Source organism: Drosophila miranda, chromosome 2 (assembly GCF_003369915.1).
Source record: "Drosophila miranda strain MSH22 chromosome 2, D.miranda_PacBio2.1, whole genome shotgun sequence".
Taxonomy (NCBI): Eukaryota; Metazoa; Arthropoda; class Insecta; order Diptera; family Drosophilidae; genus Drosophila; species Drosophila miranda.
In genome coordinates this window covers 752,061-772,442 of record NC_046675.1, presented here as the reverse complement: position 1 = coordinate 772,442, position 20,382 = coordinate 752,061, and the positions used below count along the sequence as shown (strand labels likewise).

The following is a 20,382-nucleotide window of genomic DNA, read 5'->3' as shown; positions in this document are numbered from 1 at the left end:
TGGCTGTGCCTGTGGCTGTGGCTCTGCCTGCCATTTGTGGAGCACTTGCTGGCTGATGAAAATGGAAAGTATTTTGCAGGCAAAAAGAAAAGAAATTGCGGCCCACAGAGATGTTAATGTTAACATGCATGCCTAAGCATACAAATTATGGCCACATACTAACATAACGCACGCTTAGTGGCTTGTACTTGTGCACAAAGCACGAGTAGTGGTAGCAGAGTACGCGTAGTGGTAGTACCTGTCAGTGGTAGACCTCTATGCGGTCTCTGGTGGTGTGAACAACCTCAGTAATGATCCGATCATTCATCCATCTCTTTTCATTTCTCTCTCTGTGGCTCCTTCTCTGGGCGGGTAATTAGTTGCCAGGCCAAACAATTTACGACAAGGAAAGTAACTTTGTTTGTTGTCCAATCTGTACGGCATTATTGCTGAAGGCTTAACCCCATTAGCTTGAATTGGCGCACTTGCCAATCAGCTCAGGCGATCAAAAGAAACAGAAACAGAAACAGAAACAGGTAGACAAGGGCCACCGAGAGCAGTCAGCACAACTTTCTGCGAAGAACAGCAAAGCGAAAACTTTTACCCGAACAAAAGTCCCAGACAATGTAAACTCATTCACGAATGCTGCTGTCTCTGAGAGAGCATCTCTCTGCATCTCCGAGACGTGCCAGTCTTTGCCCGTTTTGGCCATGGTTTTTAGTACCTTTTAGCTCCAAACCAGTTTCTCCTCCAGCAGGCAGCAGGCAGCAGCAGCAGCAGCCGATGCAAAGCCCAGCTAGGCTTTTGGCCAGCTTCAGTTGTGTTGCGGCGCTCAAATGGAGAGGACCAGCTAGATCAGAGACCAGAGCCCCGAGACCAGAGCCCCGAGACCAGAGCCCCGAGACCAGAGCCCCGAGACCAGAGAGCTGAAGTACTAGAAACCCCAACCGCGATCCAAGCCGATTCCGATTCCGATTCCGACCGCTGACCGGCAGCGGAGAACGCAATAAGCTGCGAAACTGTAACCGCCGCTGCGCATGCGCAGAGACGGAGCTTGTACCGATCTACGGGAACGAGTGCGAGTGCGAGTACGAGTGCGAGTTCGAGTGCGAGTACGAGCTACGAGTACTTGCGGTTGTGCTGTGGCGCTGTGGTGGCAGCTCGGGCTTAATTATTGCCCTCCCTCCCAGCAGCACCTAAAAGTTTAGTTGTTTGTCTGCATTCTCCGTTCTCCATTCTCGTGTGAGTGCCAGTGCCAGAGCCAGAGGCAGAGGCAGTGCCAGTGCCAGTGTGTACCGGAGTGTGTGTCTCTGTGGTGTAACGCTTTTCCATCTCCCTGCTCTGGGAAAACATTCTGGCCCGCGTTAGCGCTTTCTTTTTGTGTATAACAAAATAACAAAAGAGAACTGGCCAAAAACAAATGTAAACAAGGCTTGTGCCGCGGAGAGTCCGGAGACTTGTGCAATCCGAACGACAAACAAAAGATTCAAGCAGCCCCAAAAGTTTCCCAGCAGAAGTGCAATTTTACCAGCAGCAGCAGCAGCAGCCAAACAAAAAGAAAATGTAAGCCAAGAGTCAAAAGTGTAAATCAAAATATGAAGAAACAGGTTACAAGAAGAGGGAAAAAACCCCGAGAGATAGATGTGTGATTAACATATTTCCCATCAAAAACGTTGGATCGTTTATACGTATAACGTGTTTGTGTGTGTGTGTGAAACAAGAAGTGGATCCCATTCGATCCGCAGTCCTCTGTCCCCAATGTAGCAACAAGACCTTGAAGCTGTCTTCGATATCGAATCGCATCGCATCGCATCGTATCGCATAAATCGCATCGCGTATGCAAGACAAGTGAAAAATAAAGGCATTTTTTGGGGGAGATTTTGAAATTCCGCGCAGTTCGTTTTATGGACAATATAAATTTACATACATTAACATAGGCATACATATGTGTATGCATAGGTACATATGTGTATCTCTGGGATCTCTGGGCAAACACTGGGCGCAGCACAGACCACAGACCAAAATGCCTTTCTCGACTGCCCATGGACCACAGAGTAAATAGCACAAATAACGCCGAACCACCACGAATAATGCAAATCAAATAGAAATGAGTAAAAGCTTTTTTAGTGTCAGTGCGCCAGAGACATGCCAACACCAGAGCCCCGCAACAATATCCACTCCACCGTACGATTACGAGCGCGAGTGCGAGTTCGAGTGTTAGTCCCGTCCCCCCTCATTCTCAAGCAACGGGACTGCCAGAGCTGCGATATCTAGAATAAAGAGAAAGATACACCAAGAAAGAGGCAAAAAGAATCCACAGCCCCAGCCACAGAAGAAAACCCAGACCAACACGAAGACGAAGACGAAGACGTGCGCATGCGCTGCCTTCACAAAGTGCTTCTCGAGTAGAAGTAGATGCCATATTGGGGATGCGAGTAAGCCAGTAATGGATAGGCCATTGAGTGGCCAATTATCATGCTAACAATTACAGATATCTGCCAGTTTCGAGATACGACAGTCTCAAGGTTCTACACAAAGCCAACATGCCCCAAAAAATGTCGCTGCCAGCGGCCGTATCTGACTGGTATTAGCTTTTATGATTATATGTTAGCATTCTTTCGTTCGATTGGACCTTGGCTCCACGTTTGTCATGTTCCCTCTGTTCTCAGTGTTTTCTGTGTGTTTCTGTGTGTTCCAAAACCCTCGCAGTATGCAAATCAAATGTTCTAGCTTTCGGATAAAAGAGGAAATGACCAAATACGATCGTCGTGTGAGCGTGGCAGCTGCTGGCCAACAGATCAGATCTCAAGCAGAAACAAGTTTCACTCTCATCACCAATTACCAGCGCAGGAGAAACACCATAATACCATTCTTCAATTCAATTCCAATTTCAATTCCAATTGCAGCCGAAATGAAAACGTGGAAACAGCTGCCAAACGAGGGGCGGCGGCTCCTCCTCTTGCTGCTTTGTTGTCTCTCCCACTTGACCCACCGCAGCGAGGCCTGGCGGCCATGTCCGGAGCTCAGTCCCGCCCTGCGTCTGCCATGCAGGTGAGTAGCCATAGCCATGCCCGTAGCCGTAGCCATAGCGAAATCAACGACAGCGACAGTCAGTTTCCGCTTGTGGAAACCGCGTATTATTTTAATATCAGTAAATTGCTGCGAACTGTCGCTGATTCGCGCTGGCTTTGTTTGTTGTTAATCACCACCGACCATCGACCATCGACCATCGACTGGCGACAATTACAGGTGCAATGTAGTGCCGTTTGCAGCGACCGGGCAGCTCGGAGCCGTGGCCATGGACTGCGATCGCGTTGTCTTCCATGGCGATGCCCCACAGCTGCCGTACGGAGCCCCCATTGTGGCATATACGCAACGCTACAGCGGCCAACAGGTTCTGCCAGCCCAGGTAAGGAAGCGCCTTGGGAGTACGTTGCACTCTTACATTACGAGTATCTCTCGCGCACAGACATTTGGCCAGCTGAAGTTGACCATCGAGGAGCTGGATCTGTCCAACAACCTGATCAGGCGTATACCCGAAAAAGCCTTTGATGGCCTCAAGGATTCCCTAAACGAGCTGCGGCTGGCCAACAATTTGCTGGGCGACAACCTCAATCCCATTTTCTCCACGGCCGAGTTGCACGTGCTGAAGAACCTGAGGGTCTTGGACTTGTCGGGCAACAAGATCAAACTGATCGAGGAGGGTCTCCTGAAGGGCTGTTCGGACCTAAAGGAGTTCTATGTGGATCGCAACAGCCTCACGGCGGTGCCCACAAACTCCCTGAACGGTCCCAGTGGCCTGCGTCACCTGTCCCTGCGTCAGAATTTGATTGGTAATAGAGGGATATGTTGCAGATCCTCTCTGGACTCTATACTAACGGTTACTCTTTAGGGGCGCTGCTGCCGGACTCCTTCAACGCCCAACGGCAGCTGGAGATCATTGATCTGCGCCACAACATCCTTCGCAGCATCGACAGTCTGGCCTTCAAGGGCCTGCAGCGGATACGGGAAATCAAGCTGGCAGGCAACCGCATCACCCACCTGAACAGCGACGTCTTTGAAAAGCTGCAGACGCTGCAGAAGCTGGATCTGTCCGAGAACTTTTTCGGCCAGTTTCCCACCGTGGCCCTGGCAGCAGTACCCGGACTGAAGTTCCTGAATGTCTCCTCAAACATGCTTCAGGTAAGCTAACACGATTCCCGTCCCACCCACACCATCTGACTGGCTTCCACGGACGTAGCAACTGGACTACACCCACATGCAGGTGGTGAGGACCTTGGAGACCTTGGACATGAGTCGCAACAGCATAACCAGCCTTACACCTGGCACCTTCAAGGACATGAACGCTCTCAAGTATCTGGATCTCAGCTTGAATTCCCTGAGAACGGTAGGACACTCTTCGGAGTTGGAGATGGACACCTTTTGAGCACATATTCCCATTACAGATTGAAGATGATGCCCTGGAGGGGTTGGAGAGCCTCCAGACCCTCATCATCAAGGACAACAACATTCTACTGGTGCCGGGCAGCGCTCTGGGGCGCCTGCCCCAGCTCACGTCTCTCCAGCTGGACTTCAATCGAGTGGCCGCCCTCTCGGCGGAGATCTTGGGGTCTCTTCAGGCGGGCGACATCACCAGCCTGTCGCTGTCGAGGAACGTCATTCGGGAACTGCCCCCCGGCAGCTTCCAGATGTTCAGCAGCCTGCACACCCTGGACCTTGCAGGCAACTCCCTGGCGGTCGTCAATGCGGACACATTTGCTGGACTGGAGGGCACACTGATGGCCCTGAAGCTGTCGCAGAATCGGCTCACGGGCCTCGGAGGGACGCCCTGGGAGCTGCCAGAGCTGCGATCCCTCGACCTGAGTGGAAACAGTCTGACAGAAATTCCGATCAGCATTTTTGACGAGCTGGAGAATCTGCAGTCCCTGAACATAAGCGGCAACCACTTGGCCGCCCTCACGGGAGCTCTGTTCAAGCCGCTCGCTCGACTGCAGGTCATCGATCTGAGTCGCTGCAACATCCGCCAGTTGAGCGGCGACCTGCTGGCTGGACTGCAGGACCTCAAGCACATCCACATCAACGACAATCAGCTGAAGGAGCTGCAGGACGGGACTTTCGTGAACCTGTGGAACATCAGCTCGATTGATCTGTCCAACAACCGCATCGAGTCCATCCGCACGGGGGCCTTCGTGAATGTGATGAAGCTGAAGAGACTGAATCTGCAGGGGAACCAGCTGTCGGCCTTCAAGGGCGAGTACTTCAACACGGGCACCGGCATCGAAGAGCTGGACATATCGAACAACCAGCTGAGCTACCTGTTCCCCTCCTCCTTCCGCATTCATCCCCGGCTGCGGGAGATCCGGGCGGCCCACAACAAGTTCTCGTTCTTCCCCGCGGAGCTGATCTCTTCGCTGCAGTACTTGGAGCAGATTGATCTGTCGCACAACCAGCTGAAGACGATCGAGGAGCTCGACTTTGCCCGTCTGCCGCGTCTGCGTGTCCTGCTGGTGGCCCACAACCAGCTGGACATGGTCAGCGAGATGGCCTTCCACAACTCCACGCAGCTGCAGGTCCTGGATCTGGCCTACAACAGCCTGGATCGCGTCGGCGAGCGCACCTTCGAGGGCCTGGTGCGTCTGGAGCAGCTCAACCTCGAGGGCAACCGCCTGTCGGAGCTGTCCGACGGCGTCTTTGAGCGCACCAAGCTGCAGATGCTCGAAAACATTAACCTGGCCCACAACCGCTTCGAGTACGCTCCCCTCAATGCCCTGCAGCGGCAGTTCTTCTTTGTATCCTCGGTCGACCTGAGCCACAATCGGATCAAGGAGCTGCCAGGGGACGACAGCATCATGGTGAACATCAAGCGCATCGACCTCTCGTTCAACCCACTCTCCGCCCAGGCCGTGCACAACGTCCTCAACGAGCCGAAGACAGTCCGCGAGCTGAGTCTGGCCGGGACAGGGATCGAGCAGTTGGACCTACTGGAGACTCCCTTCCTGCAGTTCCTGAACCTCTCGCACAACAAGCTGCGCCACGTGAAGCCGGACGTGTTCCAGCGAGTCACACTGCTGGAGACATTGGATCTTTCCGGCAACCAGCTGCAGACCCTGGACGAACTCTCGCAGGCCTGGCCTCAGCTGCAAGTGCTCCAGGAGCTGGACGTTTCCAACAACAGCTTTGAGATAATTTCGCAGGCCAACTTTGGGCAGCTGGAGATGCTGCGATCGCTGCGTCTGAGCCACCTGCCGCAGTGCAGCAGAATCGAGAAGAACGCCTTCAAGCAGCTGCCGAACCTGGTCCATCTGGAGGCGTACGATCTGCCCCTGTTGGGCTACCTCGACCTGCAGGGCATCCTCGAGCTGCTGCCCGGCCTGGAGACGCTGGACATCGAGGTGAAGGACTCGAGCATAGGCAGCGAGCAGATCCAGCCCCTGAAGCATCCGCGCCTGAGCAGCCTCGGCATTCGCGGGGAGCGCCTGAAGTCCATATCCTCGGGCACCCTGGCAGGCCTCAAGAGCAGCGAGCTGATGATCAAACTGGTGAACACCTCTCTCAGTGCCCTGCCGCCGGCGCTGCTCTTCCCCGTTCCGCGCTCCTCGCAGCTCAACCTGAACGTTGAGGGCTCCCAGATTACGGTACTGGTGCCGCAGTTCCTCAATGCTCTGGAGGATCGCCGTGCCAGTCTGCAGCTGCAGGGTCTGGCCAGCAATCCCATCGTGTGCGACTGCAACGCCCGGGCTCTGCGGCGCTGGCTGCCCAACTCGGAGATGCCCGATGTGACCTGCCAGGCGCCGGCCTTCCTGGCCAACCGAAAGCTCATCGAAGTGGGCGACGATGAACTGACCTGCGACGCCCGCCGCATGACTTCCTCCACATTCCGACCCACCATCACAGTGCCACCTCTGCACAAGTCGTCCAGCCAGCTGGTGACCCGGAGCAGCTCCACGACCGAGGAACCCCTGATCATATGGAGCCTGGAGCCCACCCAGCCGCCCAGCCTGAAGAAGATCAAGACGAAGGCTCCGCTGATGAAGGCCCAGTCGCCGATCATCAGCAACGACGACACGCTTATCATTGGCATCGTCGGTGGCGTGGTGGCTTTCATAGCCATCCTGATCATCATCATATGCATCATTCGGCTGCGCATGAGCAACGCCGAGTACCAGCAGAGCACGGCCATGATCGGCATTCCCTCCGGCATGCACATGGGTGCCCACAACGCGGCCTACAACTACAAGAATGCAGCTGGTGCCGCTCTCTACGCGGTTCCGCCGTACCAGGCCAGCTACGCCACTCTGCCCCACAAAGCGGCCTCCATTCACCAGTCCACACAGAATCTGACTCAGCGCCAGCAGCAGCAGCAGCAACAGCAACAGCAGCAGCAACAGGCGGCTGCTGCAGCCGCCGCCTACTCAACCATGTCCCGCATGTCATACTTCAGTGGAGCGGGTGCGGGAGGGGGAGTCCCTGGGAGTGCCGATGGGGCAGAAAGCCTGACGCAGCATCAGCACCAACATCAACACCAGCCCTATATCATATACTCGGATGACAAGGCCTACAGATAAACTTGACTCTTACTTGACTTCTTTCCCCACAGACAGTCCAGTCACACATCCCCATCCCCATCCATATCTACATCTATTTCAGTCTCAGTTAGTCAGTCAGCCGCATCGCAGTGGCTGCCCCCAAAAACAGGTTCTACATTCTCAGCCTTCGTTGTACATAGACTTAATGCTACATTCTAACTGTAACCCTAACTGTATCGTATCTATATTTAACCATACTATACTCGTACCATACCATAATTAAGCGCAGGCAAATCGCAGGCAAATGCGAGGCGTAATAAACAAATTGTAGTATAATGAACAGAGTGCAGCTTTTCTTCTCTTCTGAATCGGAGGAACGCGTCTGTTTTGTTCACAAATAAAAGCACATTTCAGTTTGTTTTTGAGCGTGGTTTATAATACAGTAAATATCTCTCATTCAAGAGATAACTTCTTTTATAAAAATGTACATGTGTATAAATTTGTAAGTATGTATATGTATATGTATATATATATATATATGTATGCAACTTCAAGATCGCCATTTCACAGTCTTTGTCTTTTTTTCCATTTTCCATCTACTATTCCAACAATAGCATCAACCATCAGCCATCAGCTAGCAGTTATTCCTTAATCCTTAATACAAAAAGTTAATGATCGACTAATTTTGTGTTTAAATGCACATTATAACTGAGTAGCAACACGATTTGAGAACCAGAAAAAACATTGGATTGGTAAGAGAGCAGTAGGAAACGCTCCTTTAAATCCGAGATAAACAATAACATGCATTCTTCAATTCGGGTCGTTATGCCATTGGAGAGTAAGAGGTATACAGACGGTAATTACGGCGACGGTAGTAGATCATCAGGCCATAACTGGCGCACAGAAGAACGGTAATGATGAATATGAGTATAGCTGTCGCCGCACCCAAGTTGGCCTCCTCATAGGTCATCATCATGGTTGAACGCTTGCATTCACTCTCCCAGTTCTTTGGAAGAACGTCTTGGTAGAGATTGACTAGAGTTTTCAGTGGGCAAGACAAGCCACAGCCGGGTATGTCCAGGGGCAGAGGCTCCGCAGTGGTGTTCTTATAGAACACAGACACCAACGGAGTGTTGCTATCATCCACGCGCATCTCCAGCATAATGCATGCGGCGTACGGAGGACTGTGCAACTCAAATAGCTTCAGGGCATTCAAAATATTGGCAATCGTTGTGTCATGGGCACTGTAGATCCACACCGAACGATCAGGCGTCAATTGACTGTTGAATTTTTTATCAAACCGCTCGAAGATATCCTTTAGCAAGGGGCCCGCCTTTAATCTCGCCAGACTGCGCGTGTACGTGCCAATTGAGAAGGCAAAATTTGACACGTAGGTGAGGTCCGCTCTGCCATAGACCTTTTCCGTCCACACGGGCAGTGTCATGGCGTAAAGTTTCTCAATAAACAACGTGTTATTCAAGTACTGAGCCTCTATAAAGGACTTGACGAGGCGTCCGCTATTTTGGCTCAAGTAGGAGAAAAGCTCGCGGTATCGTTCGTTCAGAGCCTGGAACTCTGATGAGGCCTCCAGCGTGGCCAACTCATAATCGTAGGCTGGACATGACGCCTTCATGGCCAGTATGGAATCGTCCTTCTCGGGAATGGTGTGCACAGGTATAGGCTGCCAATCTATGCGGGGATTCCATATATCATTGCCTTGAGGCTCGTACAGTCCAGAAAGAGCTGATTGCGCACTCATCAAGGCACGATCTACGTCAGTGGACTGAACAAAGATGTCCTCGTTCGTATATCTGGAGCTCAACAATGATTGGTATCGATTTCGCAGCCATTTGCCCAGCTCGTAGTGCTGTTCCTTTCCCCGCTGAAATACAGAAAACATCAACATTATTTCCATGTTTTTCAGCCTTGAGGCTACACTCACATTGGTTAACTGGCCCCAACCAGTGGGCCAAAACTTTATATTATTCCAGGGATCCGTCGGATATGGGTCCACTGGCGTTCGGTCTCCGTGTCGAAATATCTACGTTGCATACGTTTGATTTTCAAGCGAATCAAATAGGATAAATATGATAAAACAGAACAGAATTGCAACACCAACAACCCCACGATAAGACTTACCACATGCGCAAACTTTAACTGGCCTGGCAGCGTGGCCAACTGGTCGGGGGGCCGCGTCTCACCTTCGCTGCTACCATATGTTGGGATGTGGACGGCATTTCCTATGCCAAATGAGAGCACACATATCACGCCGATCACAATAAAGGCCTTGGCACAGCAGACAGGTTGAATTTGATTCCACATTTTCAATGCTAAGCTTGTCAGAAGCGTCCGACTCCAACTGCAGGAAAGTATATACATACATATGTGCATATAGAATGGAGGTTACGATTTAAGCCAACAGATGATGGCGGTTTTGGCTGTTGGACACAATCGGGGCGGGCGCTTACCTCAACCGCAGTGCTACCAGCTTTTGGAACTTGTCTTTTGTTTTAAATACTCCTGCAACTAATTGAGGTATAGGCAATCGACATTTCGATATTTCTTTGTTTTCTTTTTTTCTTTTGAACACCCAGTGCAACTTTACGGAAGTCGATACCGATAACGATAAGCGTTTACGAAAAAAAGAAGAACCCGGCAGCCCTGCCGTCTGTTCAAATTCAAAACAAGAGTAAATGGTATTTGTGATTGTATGGATTGACTCGTCGTATCTAGTTGCACATAATTTATATGATTATTTAAGTATTGCGGTAAATATTGTAACAATCTTAGCTACAGATAACAAATACATATACTGTTGATGTGGCCTTAAAAGTACTGCATCAGGGTGAATGAAAAAAAGGAAACTTAAATTAAATAAGGGTAATTCGGGTGAAGGCGCACGAGACAATGGAAAACAAAATTTGGCTATTACAATATTCATTTGAGTTGCCTAAGGGTTGCAAACGGTAGTAATTACTTTGCAGCTCTTCAAAATCTTCTATTTCCGCCCATATTATTTGGTCCAGGTCTGGGCCCGTTGAAGCTGTAGATGCGAATACACCATGTAATACGAAATATTTAATTATGATGGCCATACCAACCGGTTTCGATGCACTGTCCCTCCCCCACGGCCGCCTTCTTGCCTTCCTCCCAGCGGAGGAAACTCTGTTTGATATGCACTCTGATCGTGTCGATCTGCTCCTCCGGGCTTGTTGGAGGCGCCTCCTTGACGCTGTGGTCTATTGTGCTCATTGTTGGCTGCACCACGTCTAGCGTTAAATCCACCGCGGTCATTGTAGCTCCCACGTCTACCTTGCGGATCAGCACTTGGAGTAAAATATAATTAAAAACATAGTTAAGGGGACTCTTTTGACTCCTTGCAGGCCTACCCGTTCACTCCTGAACTATTGCGATTGCTGCTGCCATTGCGAAAGCGATTTTGCTGTACACCGAAGGTCATTTGCTGTTGCTCCACTGGCAAGGCGAAACCACGACGATCTTGTCTTACACTATGCGCTGGACCCACACCTGTGCCCCCCCTCGGATTGTTAAAGCTAGAGCTTCCAGCAAGAAAGTCATTGTTACTAGACGGACTATTTTTGATGTTCCTCCTGGGGCCAAGGGGCCCTTGGGAAGCTCCTCTATTGGCATTGCTAGATCCCGGCCCGTCATTATTATCCCTGTGTTGAAACCGGTTGCTGCTAAAGCGACCACCATCACCGTTTCTACCACCGCTACTAGCCCCTCCATTGCTTCCCACACTGAATTTGTTCCTATATCCTTGAGAGGACTCGTTCGAAGTCTGCTGGGGTGGTGGTCCCTTGCTGTATGGTGCATTCCGCTGCTGTCTAAAATTTGTCTCATTCCTTATGGGCCCAAACTGATTGCCATTCGAGTTGAATCCACCTTCATTGCCATATCTACCACCTCCGCTCCCACCACCATCGCGCCTGTTGTTGGATGCAGCTCCTTGACCTGTGCGAAAGATACTTTAAATTTGAAAATAATATACATATATCGGTACGACTGGGATGCTTACCTTCCAAGGATCTGCGTCCCGAGCCACCACCGACACTTGGCGGGACACGACTGCCGGCTCCATTTCTGCTTCTTTCTTTTGGCCTGCCTGCTTCAACCACAATTGAAACTCCTTTGAACAGTGTTCCATTGAGGGCCGCTATGGCTGCATCGGCCATGTCAGAAGTCTCTAAATGTACGAATCCACATCGATTCATAACATCTGCCTCAACGACAGCTCCATAGTTTGAAAAGAGGCGTCTGAGCTCGTCCGGTTTGCAGCCAGACGGCAGGCTGCCAACGAAGACTTTCGCAGTCTGCAGAGTGGATAAAACAACCTTTTTTATAATTTACCGATTCTGACCACATCTTCAGCTCTTACGTACAGACATATGTATGTATTTATTTTCTTTTCTTTTCTCTATGTCTTTTCGCGTTTTTCTTTTATTAATATAGAGATGGGCATCTTGTAAATTCTAGAGAATCCCAGTGTTATCGAACGAGCAAAAACCAACATATCGATGTGGGCGATAGTCGACTATCAGCCCCGCTTTTGTTTATAATTTCAATATTTATGTTTTTAACTTTCCAACTGAAATGTGGACGCCAGGCAATGGGGACAGTTTCGAAACTATGGATTACAGCAAGAGCGTAGTGACCATTATGCCGAGCGTGGAAATGCTGGTCTGCTTCTCACACGACATGATGCGCGCCAAAAAGGCTTGTTTACTGTACGCTGAAAAAATTGACTTCAAGGAGATGATGGTGAGCGGAGTGGATTCCATTTCGAACAGGCGTCCTAGATTTTAAAGATTGATATTTTCAGCAACTCCGTTTAGCCGAGAAAACTGATCAGCGTCACATGTATATTACGACTGTGGACAGTACATCCTTTCACGAGCTGAAGCAGGATCAATCCCTGAATGTGACCTTCGCCGGGTTCATGGACAATGTGGTACGCATGCTCAAAGACTGCCAGTTGGGTAAATTGGAGCTGCACCTGGCCTCTCGGGATCCAAACGGCTCCGACTTCCAGCTGCAGTTTGTGGAAATAAGATCGTTTAAGAACCTCATACACCTGTGTTTGCCCTGCCGATCTGCACCCTTAAACACGGTCCTTTACTACATAAATATCATGCTAGATGCCTCCTACAAGAAATGCTTTTTGCTGGAGCAGAGCGTTCAGCAGGCACAGCTAGAATTAAATTCCCAGCAGGCGCACATGGACAGAGTGGGGGCGGAAAACAAAAAACTAAGAGAGACATTGGCTGAGAATACGCACAGACTGGAGGAGAAACACGCTGCTGAGCTGCTCCAAATGCAGGAGAAAGTGGCCAAGGTGAACGAGCAGCGCAGCAACGAGCTGGAACGCAATCGCAGATCGATCTCCAGCATCCAGACACAGTTGGAGAAGGCAATCGCTGATAGATCCGACACACAGATAGCCCTAGAACAGGCCGACAAGCGCAACAAAGCATTAAGTGATGAGCTATCCAGCTGCAAGTCCCGCATGTGCAGCCTAAAAGAGCAAAACGATAAGCTCCATGCCGAAACAATCAGTGCCAAGAAGCACGAGCGCAAATTAGAGTACAAAATCGAAGACCTCAAGCAGCACACCGTTGAACTGCAGGAACACATTCAGCAGGGAAATAAGGAAAAGGCCAACATTGCCGCTGAGCTGGAAGCGGAAAAGAAGATTTTGCACACCAAGCGGCAAGCGCTGGAAATAGCATCCGAGGAGATTGCCAAGGCCAATCAGATAATCCTTAAGCAAAACCAGGAGATCCTTGGCCACAAAAAAACCATAGGCTGGCGCACAGAGGTGGCTCTCCAGCAGGAAAAGGCCATTAAGGAAAAGGAAACATTGTTGTCTCTACGCGAGAATGAGATTCGGCAAGCGCGTAAAACAATCAAAGAGCTACGCGAGGAAATCCCACAGCAACTGCAATCCATGCGACAGTTTGCCAACACCCTGGAGAAAAAGTACTCAAAACGTAAGTGATCTTGAAAGTTACACCGTTTGTTCCGTAATCATTCTCCTACTATTTACAGAGATACTCACACTGAAGGAACGTTTATCATCAACGTAAAGCGGAAAGGAGAACCGCCGCTAGGAATCATTAATATGCTTAGCGTTACTTATCGTTAATTTATTCTCATTCTTGATAGGTTTTTAATAAAATTTAGTTGTATTGTTTGGCTCTAGTCGTACTCGTCCTCGACACTAGTGCCGCCGGCCTGAGCTGCAGCCACGTTAACAGCCTGACTGATATCCTCGATCTGGTTCATCTTCAGCCTCTCGCGAATGAGCTCGGCAATGGCCTTCTGTGTGCGGCGCTCCAGGCGATCCAACTTTTTGCTGGCATCGCGCTTAAGGTCCCAGTCCGGCTTCCGTGGGGCCAAGTTGCTTATGTCTATCTCGTCGATTACCATAGGCTGTTGCAATAAATTCAGCTGCGTTTCAACGGCGGACTCGATGTTCCCCGTTGGCTCCTGCAAGAGAACTTCCCCGATGGTGTTTTCATTTTGTGGTTTGTAGCTGCGGAAAACTGGCCTGCAAATGTAACAAGTTTTCCGTTAAACAATGGTCCCATGTATGGCCATCTATACGATAATTACTTGGGCAACTTTTCATTTAGTTCGGACGAATCTGTGCCTTTGTTTTGGACTTGTTCCCGCAGTTTCTGCAATCGCTCCTTCCGCTTTAGCGACTCTTCCGTAAGCCTGCCCACGTTGTTATTGTCCATAGGTGCCAAAGTCTGTATCTTTAAAGAAAACGATACAGATTTTCTGTGGATCCCACTTCAGCTTCAAAACTCACTAGTCTGTAGGACAAACTCTATTTCATCTGCAATATATCTATTTTGTTATTTGTTATCTTCGCATTTGCACATAGCATTATCGCGTTTTTGAACACTGGCACAAATTCCGCGTTTTTTCCGCCATATCGATGTATCGATAAGACTGTACATGTATACATAGCATTGCGTTTACGTTTACCAGTGGAGAGGGGAGCTTGCCTTGCGTATAGTTTTTGTCTGAATTAAACAAATAAGGGATAAAATATTGTTAATTGATCCTGCCGCGCTGCCTTTGGACTCGCTACAGTGCTAAGGCGAACCACACGCCCACGGTGCAACGGAGATACGTGGATGCGAGCAAATAAACAAGCAGCAACGACGGATGCCCACAACAAATTGTGTTTGCAGCTGCCACAACTGTTTTGGAGTAACCAAAATAAATTGCCCAGAGCTAGTGCTGCCAGTGCGCACACCAATTTGAGACGCTAACGCGCTGCTTTTAGGTAACTCTTTGATTCTGCGGCTGTGGCTGTGGCTATTAAAAACCTGCCGCTGTATTTGCATGTACATAGCTAATAAATGTGTGTTTTCTTGTCTCGATCAAAGGGAGCACAGGGAGCCCATTGTTCTGCCTCGGCGACTAGTGACATCGTTTTGCCCGGCAGCAGCTGTGCTAAAAATGGAGTGGACCAGGGAGAAGACATTGCAGCTCATCGTCGAATACCGGTGTCGTCGTGGCCTGTGGGACATGACATGTGACGAATATCGCAAGAAAGATGTCAAGCAGCGTCTCTTGAACGAAGTCGGTCAGGCTCTTGGCGGGAACATACCCACAAACGAGTTGGAGAAGAAGTTCCACACCCTGCGGACTCAATATCACAGAGAAATAAATCGCATGAAACGGAAGGAGCCATACAACTCAAAGTGGTTTGGATTCAAAAATCTCGCCTTTCTCAGTTCCCCCTACGCCTGTCGATCCTCTAAGGGCCGTTTGAGTTTGAAGAGCGATATGCAATCGGACGAGCGCAGCACTCGGTCTAACGCGCTGGAGAAGCTCATTGAGGAGACGACCAAAGATGTCGATGAGGACATCATTGAGGAGTCGGAGCAAGAGGAAATGGAAGTCAAGCCGAAATTGAGCAAAGAGATAAATGTGCGGTATGTCAGCCATGTCATCCAGGAGGATGATCACGAAGCGCTCGAGGGTCATCATCAGCAGTCGCTAATGGACATGCATGATCCTGTGGAGGCGGTCAGCTTTCAGGCCAATGAAAACGGAGAGCTCCACTATCAGTCGACTCCAACGCAGAGCTCTGCCGCCATATCCAGTAACGCGGTGCACGTGCTTTCCGGTCGCATTATAAAGATACCCAGGCGCGACACCACTGCAGTGCCAGACGCAGAGGGCGGCTACTATGACGAGCATCACCTGCATCCGCCCCCAGCCAAGCGTCTCTACTACGATGCCACCAACACTTCGCACAACGCCACTATTTCGGACGCAACGCATAATGGTAATCCTGTGGTTAACATCAGACTTCCAAAAGTCAGCACCGCAGGGAGCACGACCAAGGCGGCCAATTCATCCCTCTCCAGCCCCGCCTCACCGTCGCTCGTGAGCTTATCGCCGCGCGATGAGTTCTCCACGTACGGCGAGTATGTGGCAAATGAGTTGCGTGCCATCACCAATCGGGAGAACCTCATCGCCCTCAAACACAAGATCAACACGGTAATTTTCGAAGCAAATATGGCCGAGTTCCAGAAATAAATAAACAGCTGCAAATTAATTAATATTATCTTAGCTAGAGCTATAACTAGAGCGAGAGCTTTTAACTACAATTTTAGACCTACATTTAAAGATTAAAGATTCAAAGATTGTCCCTTCTCTCCGCGTCACCTTACTTCAATTTCCATTTGAATTTGTACATTTAACACTAACACACACACAGAAATATGTAACAGTTTAAATACATAAGCCAAATATACAATTTAGTGGAATATCAATTGTACAGTAGGCCAGTAGGCAGGTTCCTTTTCGTATTTTTGTTTTAAGTTTCAGTTAAATTTTGAGTTTGTTTAAGAAATACTATACTGCACACGATGGCCAATTCTATCTGCGATCCGTTTACAAATCTGCCAGTCAAATTCGATATTGATCAACTCATTAAAGAGTTCAAGCCGGAAGTGCAGAAGCAAGACATTTACGAGGCAAAGGGACCCCGGGACTTTCTTCATCTCCCGTGCAAAGATTGGACGATCTTGCCCAGATTCGAGTACCCATTGGAGCATTTGAAGACAAGTCTTTCGTGTCGCCTTAGCAAATACCTGCGTTGCCGGTATACGAAGTTCCTAGACAACGTTCCACAGAATTACGTAACCATCGCCACCTATGGATCAAACGTTAACAGGTAATAAGTCGTAAATTAATAGTAGTGTACTAGTGTAGCAAGGGGGGCTCAACTGTACGCTTCAATCTTATACAGAATGCCCAAGCCCAGAAGGAAGACGTTGAATGGCCAATTTTATGGGGTCGACAATAAGCTGGCGCCCATACCCGTCTTGGCAGATCCACGTCAACATCATGCCACAAAAATCAAGAGAAAGTAGGAAGTTTTATAGTCAAATTTGAATAGTACAGGCATAGGTACAAGGTACAGTAAACCTTTTCTTTTCTGTATTTGTGTTATCGAAGCCAGCTGATGGAAAACCTATCGAATTGGCAGGGATGGAGACAACAGCTGAAGCTGGGGACCCGAAAAATCAATAATGCAGAAAAATATCAATTGCGGGCGAAAAATGTTTACAAAATGCATTAGTTGCTGTGGCTTTACGATAATCTATGTTTTTTTCGCCTGCCTTTTAATAGAAAACTGCGGTGAGCATAAACTGGCTTTCCCACGCTGAGTTTCGTGACTGAGTTCTGGTGTATCTGTTGTTTCAGTTGCCTTGCAAAGGACGCTGCGCCACTACGAGCTGTTTCACAAGGACGATGTTTTGCATAGGGTGGTCAAGAGAGGTATTAAACATAGCAAAAATCCATTCAACACCATTAAGGAGGTGGAGTTCACGACACTGGGCAAAAACTTTCGACTGATTTTACATCCGCATCGCGAGGTCCTCCACAGCAAATTTCGCGCCTATGCCGTGGATGCCGATGGCAACGAGACGGTGGTCCATATGGGTAAATATCCATCGATTCCCCCACTCGCACCGACAGGTCGCCACTAACCGAGGCTGCTTCCTTACAGATCACGACAGCTTTTACACGGGTAGGGTATTTGGCGAGCTAGAGTCTTCGGTGCGCGCCCACATCGAGGACGGTACCATGACCATGTCCATCCACTTGCCGGACGAAACGTATCACATTGAGCCCTCGTGGCGCCACTTGCCTGCCTCAAAAAAGGACACTATGGTGGCATACAAATCGTCCGATGTGAAGCTGCATAAAAACGAGCAAGGCGCCACCCCAAAGACTTGTGGATACATCAAGGAGGGTCTGGAGCTGGAGGGCAAAGACAAGGATGACGACGCTCTGGACAATGAGATACATTCGCGCGAGAAGCGCCAGTCGGATCAGTACGAGTACACGCCCACCAAGACCCGCTGCCCGTTGCTGCTAGTGGCCGACTATCGGTTCTTCCAGGAGATGGGTGGAGGCAACACAAAGACAACCATTAACTACTTGGTAAGCTGTTGGCATTCATAGTCTCAAGGAGCACCATTAATATCATTATCATTTAATTCCCCTTACAGATCAGTCTTATAGATCGCGTGCACAAAATCTATAACGACACGGTGTGGCAGGACCGCTCCGATCAGGAGGGATTCAAGGGCATGGGCTTCGTGATCAAGAAGATTGTGGTGCACTCGGAGCCAACGCGGCTGCGGGGCGGGGAGGCCCACTACAACATGATTCGGGAGAAGTGGGATGTGCGCAATCTGCTGGAGGTGAGTAGTGTCGGCCGAAGCAAGGCCAAAGTCGAATCGAATCGAATCGTGTTTAATCAATTGTGTCGTGTAGCTGTGTACTTTTGTACTTGTTTGTGCCTCATTATCTCTCATATAACTCTTGTTCTTGGACTCTCTCTTACTCTAATCCCTCTGTGACTGCTAACCTGTGTCTGTATCGGTGTCTGTATCTGTATCTGCCCCGGGAGTAGGTCTTCTCCCGGGAGTACAGCCACAAAGACTTTTGCTTAGCTCATCTCTTTACCGATCTGAAATTCGAAGGCGGCATTTTAGGTTTGGCTTACGTTGGCTCCCCGCGTCGCAACTCCGTTGGCGGCATTTGCACTCCAGGTTGTTGCTAATCCCAGATACAATCAATACTCGTTTCGTTTCGTCATTATCATTTGGCTTACACACTTGCGTTCTATTTGTTTTCCTTTGGTTTCGTTCAAGTTTTTAGCATCAGCCGAATGTCTAGCAACTGAAACTAATACTGTCCTCCCTCTATCCGCCCCCAAGAATATTTCAAGAATGGATACACGCTTTATCTAAACTCGGGCCTGAGCAGCTCGCGCAACCACTACGGCCAGCGGGTGATCACACGCGAGGCCGATCTGGTCACGGCCCATGAGTTCGGACACAACTGGGGCTCCGAGCATGACCCAGACATACCGGAGTGCTCGCCCAGCGCCTCGCAGGGCGGCAGCTTTCTCATGTACACCTACTCGGTCAGCGGCTACGACGTGAATAACAAGGTAGGATCGGATCGGGTTTCAAAATAATTGTATGCTCTGGCAGGCTTATGGTATTTTGGATTTCCTTTAGAAATTCTCACCCTGCTCGCTTCGGTCCATACGCAAAGTGTTGCAGGCCAAGTCTGGTCGCTGCTTCTCAGAGCCGGAGGAGTCATTCTGCGGAAATTTGCGCGTGGAGGGCGACGAGCAGTGCGATGCGGGGCTGCTGGGCACCGAGGACAATGACTCGTGCTGCGACAAGAACTGCAAGCTCCGTCGCAACCAGGGCGCCATGTGCAGCGACAAGAACTCGCCCTGCTGCCAGAACTGCCAGTTCATGGCCTCGGGCATGAAGTGCCGGGAGGCGCAGTACGCCACCTGCGAGCAGGAGGCGCGGTGTACGGGCGCCCATGCCGAGTGCCCCAAGTCGCCGGCCATGGCGGATGGCACCATCTGCCAGGAGCGGGGACAGTGCCGCAACGGCAAGTGCGTGCCCTATTGCGAGACGCAGGGCCTGCAGAGCTGTATGTGTGATATCATTGTGGATGCCTGCAAGCGCTGCTGCCGCATGAGCATCAATGAGACATGCTTTCCGGTGGAACCGCCCGATGTGCTGCCCGATGGCACGCCCTGCATAACTGGATTCTGCAATAAGGTGAATCCACTCCACCATGTTTATCCGTCATTTGTACTTGAGTTTGTATTTGTATTTGTATTTGTGCAGGGCGTGTGCGAGAAGACCATACAGGATGTGGTCGAGCGCTTTTGGGACATCATCGAGGAGATCAATGTTGCCAAAACCCTGCGATTTCTCAAGGACAACATTGTCAGTAAGTAGCCTCCAGTAAGCTAATGGCTGACGACTAGTAGCAAATGGCTAATGGCACTCCCTTTGCGCTTTTCAGTGGCCGTTGTGCTGGTCACCTCAGTCTTTTGGATACCCATCAGCTGTGTCATTTCATACTTCGATCGGAAGAAGCTCCGCCACGAAATGAAGCTCATCGAGTGGAGCCAGAAACTGGATCTCATACATCCCAGCGATGAGAGGCGTCGTGTCATACACATACGGTATGGATATAGATCCGCTAGAGTTGAATCGCCCCCAAATTCATGGATTCCTCTCTCTCTCTCGTGATTTCGTTTCAGCGTGCCGCGCCAGAAAATCTCTGTGGCGCGAGCCTGTAACTAGCACAAATCCCGGTGGCGGCCATTTTTTTATCTTCCGTGAGCATTCTTCTCAAAACTGCCACAATTCTTTTGTATTAAGCGACATATTTGAAAATAACATAAAACAATGAATAAAATTCCATATACTATAGACCAACCACCACACACACGCCCGAAGAGCGTTTCGATTTATTTGAGTCCAATCCTTTT

The 20,382-nt window shown here is 49.7% G+C and overlaps 8 protein-coding genes across 11 annotated transcripts; 5 read left to right on the top strand and 3 right to left on the bottom strand.

The window, feature by feature from the left end:
- The first annotated feature begins 846 nt into the window (after positions 1 to 846).
- LOC108155301 (protein artichoke) lies at positions 847 to 8,231 on the top strand. The gene is made up of 7 exons (XM_017286016.2): positions 847 to 1,542; positions 2,886 to 3,030; positions 3,229 to 3,388; positions 3,449 to 3,812; positions 3,872 to 4,161; positions 4,220 to 4,366; positions 4,425 to 8,231. Exons 2-7 carry the CDS (start codon positions 2,891 to 2,893, stop codon positions 7,542 to 7,544), a joined length of 4,221 nt encoding a protein of 1,406 aa, XP_017141505.1. The 5' UTR covers positions 847 to 1,542; positions 2,886 to 2,890; the 3' UTR covers positions 7,545 to 8,231.
- On the bottom strand, positions 7,931 to 10,100 carry LOC108155305 (prostatic acid phosphatase). Its single transcript, XM_017286022.2, has 4 exons — positions 9,974 to 10,100; positions 9,645 to 9,864; positions 9,448 to 9,546; positions 7,931 to 9,387 (listed from the first exon to the last, which is right to left on the bottom strand). The coding sequence occupies exons 2-4, from the start codon at positions 9,825 to 9,827 to the stop codon at positions 8,329 to 8,331; spliced, it is 1,341 nt and encodes a 446-aa protein (XP_017141511.1). The 5' UTR covers positions 9,828 to 9,864; positions 9,974 to 10,100; the 3' UTR covers positions 7,931 to 8,328.
- Positions 10,101 to 10,199: 99 nt separating this feature from the next.
- Positions 10,200 to 11,993, bottom strand: LOC108154060 (glycine-rich RNA-binding protein 3, mitochondrial). The gene is made up of 5 exons (XM_033390008.1): positions 11,909 to 11,993; positions 11,545 to 11,839; positions 10,895 to 11,480; positions 10,607 to 10,831; positions 10,200 to 10,548 (listed from the first exon to the last, which is right to left on the bottom strand). The coding sequence occupies exons 1-5, from the start codon at positions 11,912 to 11,914 to the stop codon at positions 10,494 to 10,496; spliced, it is 1,167 nt and encodes a 388-aa protein (XP_033245899.1). The 5' UTR covers positions 11,915 to 11,993; the 3' UTR covers positions 10,200 to 10,493.
- Positions 11,994 to 12,041: 48 nt separating this feature from the next.
- LOC108155304 (spindle assembly abnormal protein 6 homolog) lies at positions 12,042 to 13,727 on the top strand. Its single transcript, XM_017286020.1, has 3 exons — positions 12,042 to 12,287; positions 12,349 to 13,516; positions 13,575 to 13,727. The coding sequence occupies exons 1-3, from the start codon at positions 12,120 to 12,122 to the stop codon at positions 13,610 to 13,612; spliced, it is 1,374 nt and encodes a 457-aa protein (XP_017141509.1). The 5' UTR covers positions 12,042 to 12,119; the 3' UTR covers positions 13,613 to 13,727.
- LOC108155308 (coiled-coil domain-containing protein 12) lies at positions 13,658 to 14,443 on the bottom strand. Its single transcript, XM_017286026.2, has 3 exons — positions 14,344 to 14,443; positions 14,142 to 14,287; positions 13,658 to 14,076 (listed from the first exon to the last, which is right to left on the bottom strand). The coding sequence occupies exons 2-3, from the start codon at positions 14,267 to 14,269 to the stop codon at positions 13,725 to 13,727; spliced, it is 480 nt and encodes a 159-aa protein (XP_017141515.1). The 5' UTR covers positions 14,270 to 14,287; positions 14,344 to 14,443; the 3' UTR covers positions 13,658 to 13,724.
- Positions 14,444 to 14,505: 62 nt separating this feature from the next.
- Positions 14,506 to 16,327, top strand: LOC108155306. The gene is made up of 2 exons (XM_017286023.2): positions 14,506 to 14,826; positions 14,930 to 16,327. The coding sequence occupies exon 2, from the start codon at positions 15,003 to 15,005 to the stop codon at positions 16,089 to 16,091; it is 1,089 nt and encodes a 362-aa protein (XP_017141512.1). The 5' UTR covers positions 14,506 to 14,826; positions 14,930 to 15,002; the 3' UTR covers positions 16,092 to 16,327.
- A 74-nt stretch (positions 16,328 to 16,401) lies between these two features.
- Positions 16,402 to 17,156, top strand: LOC108155307. Of its 3 annotated transcripts, none has more exons than XM_017286024.2 (3): positions 16,402 to 16,731; positions 16,807 to 16,926; positions 17,016 to 17,156. In XM_017286024.2, the coding sequence occupies exons 1-3, from the start codon at positions 16,424 to 16,426 to the stop codon at positions 17,137 to 17,139; spliced, it is 552 nt and encodes a 183-aa protein (XP_017141513.1). In that variant the 5' UTR covers positions 16,402 to 16,423; the 3' UTR covers positions 17,140 to 17,156. The 3 variants fall into 3 exon arrangements, with proteins under 3 accessions (XP_017141513.1, XP_033245900.1, XP_017141514.1); XM_033390009.1 differs by having other exon boundaries at positions 16,807 to 16,974; positions 17,047 to 17,083; XM_017286025.2 differs by having other exon boundaries at positions 17,020 to 17,038.
- On the top strand, positions 17,090 to 20,333 carry LOC108155302 (ADAM 17-like protease). Of its 2 annotated transcripts, XM_017286017.2 has the most exons (10): positions 17,090 to 17,198; positions 17,265 to 17,504; positions 17,572 to 18,008; positions 18,077 to 18,271; positions 18,484 to 18,622; positions 18,791 to 19,026; positions 19,097 to 19,660; positions 19,730 to 19,835; positions 19,911 to 20,073; positions 20,152 to 20,333. In XM_017286017.2, the coding sequence occupies exons 1-10, from the start codon at positions 17,090 to 17,092 to the stop codon at positions 20,192 to 20,194; spliced, it is 2,232 nt and encodes a 743-aa protein (XP_017141506.2). In that variant the 3' UTR covers positions 20,195 to 20,333. The 2 variants fall into 2 exon arrangements, with proteins under 2 accessions (XP_017141506.2, XP_017141507.2); XM_017286018.2 differs by lacking the exons at positions 18,484 to 18,622; positions 19,097 to 19,660; positions 19,730 to 19,835; positions 19,911 to 20,073; positions 20,152 to 20,333 and having other exon boundaries at positions 18,791 to 18,921.
- Positions 20,334 to 20,382: the final 49 nt, after the last annotated feature.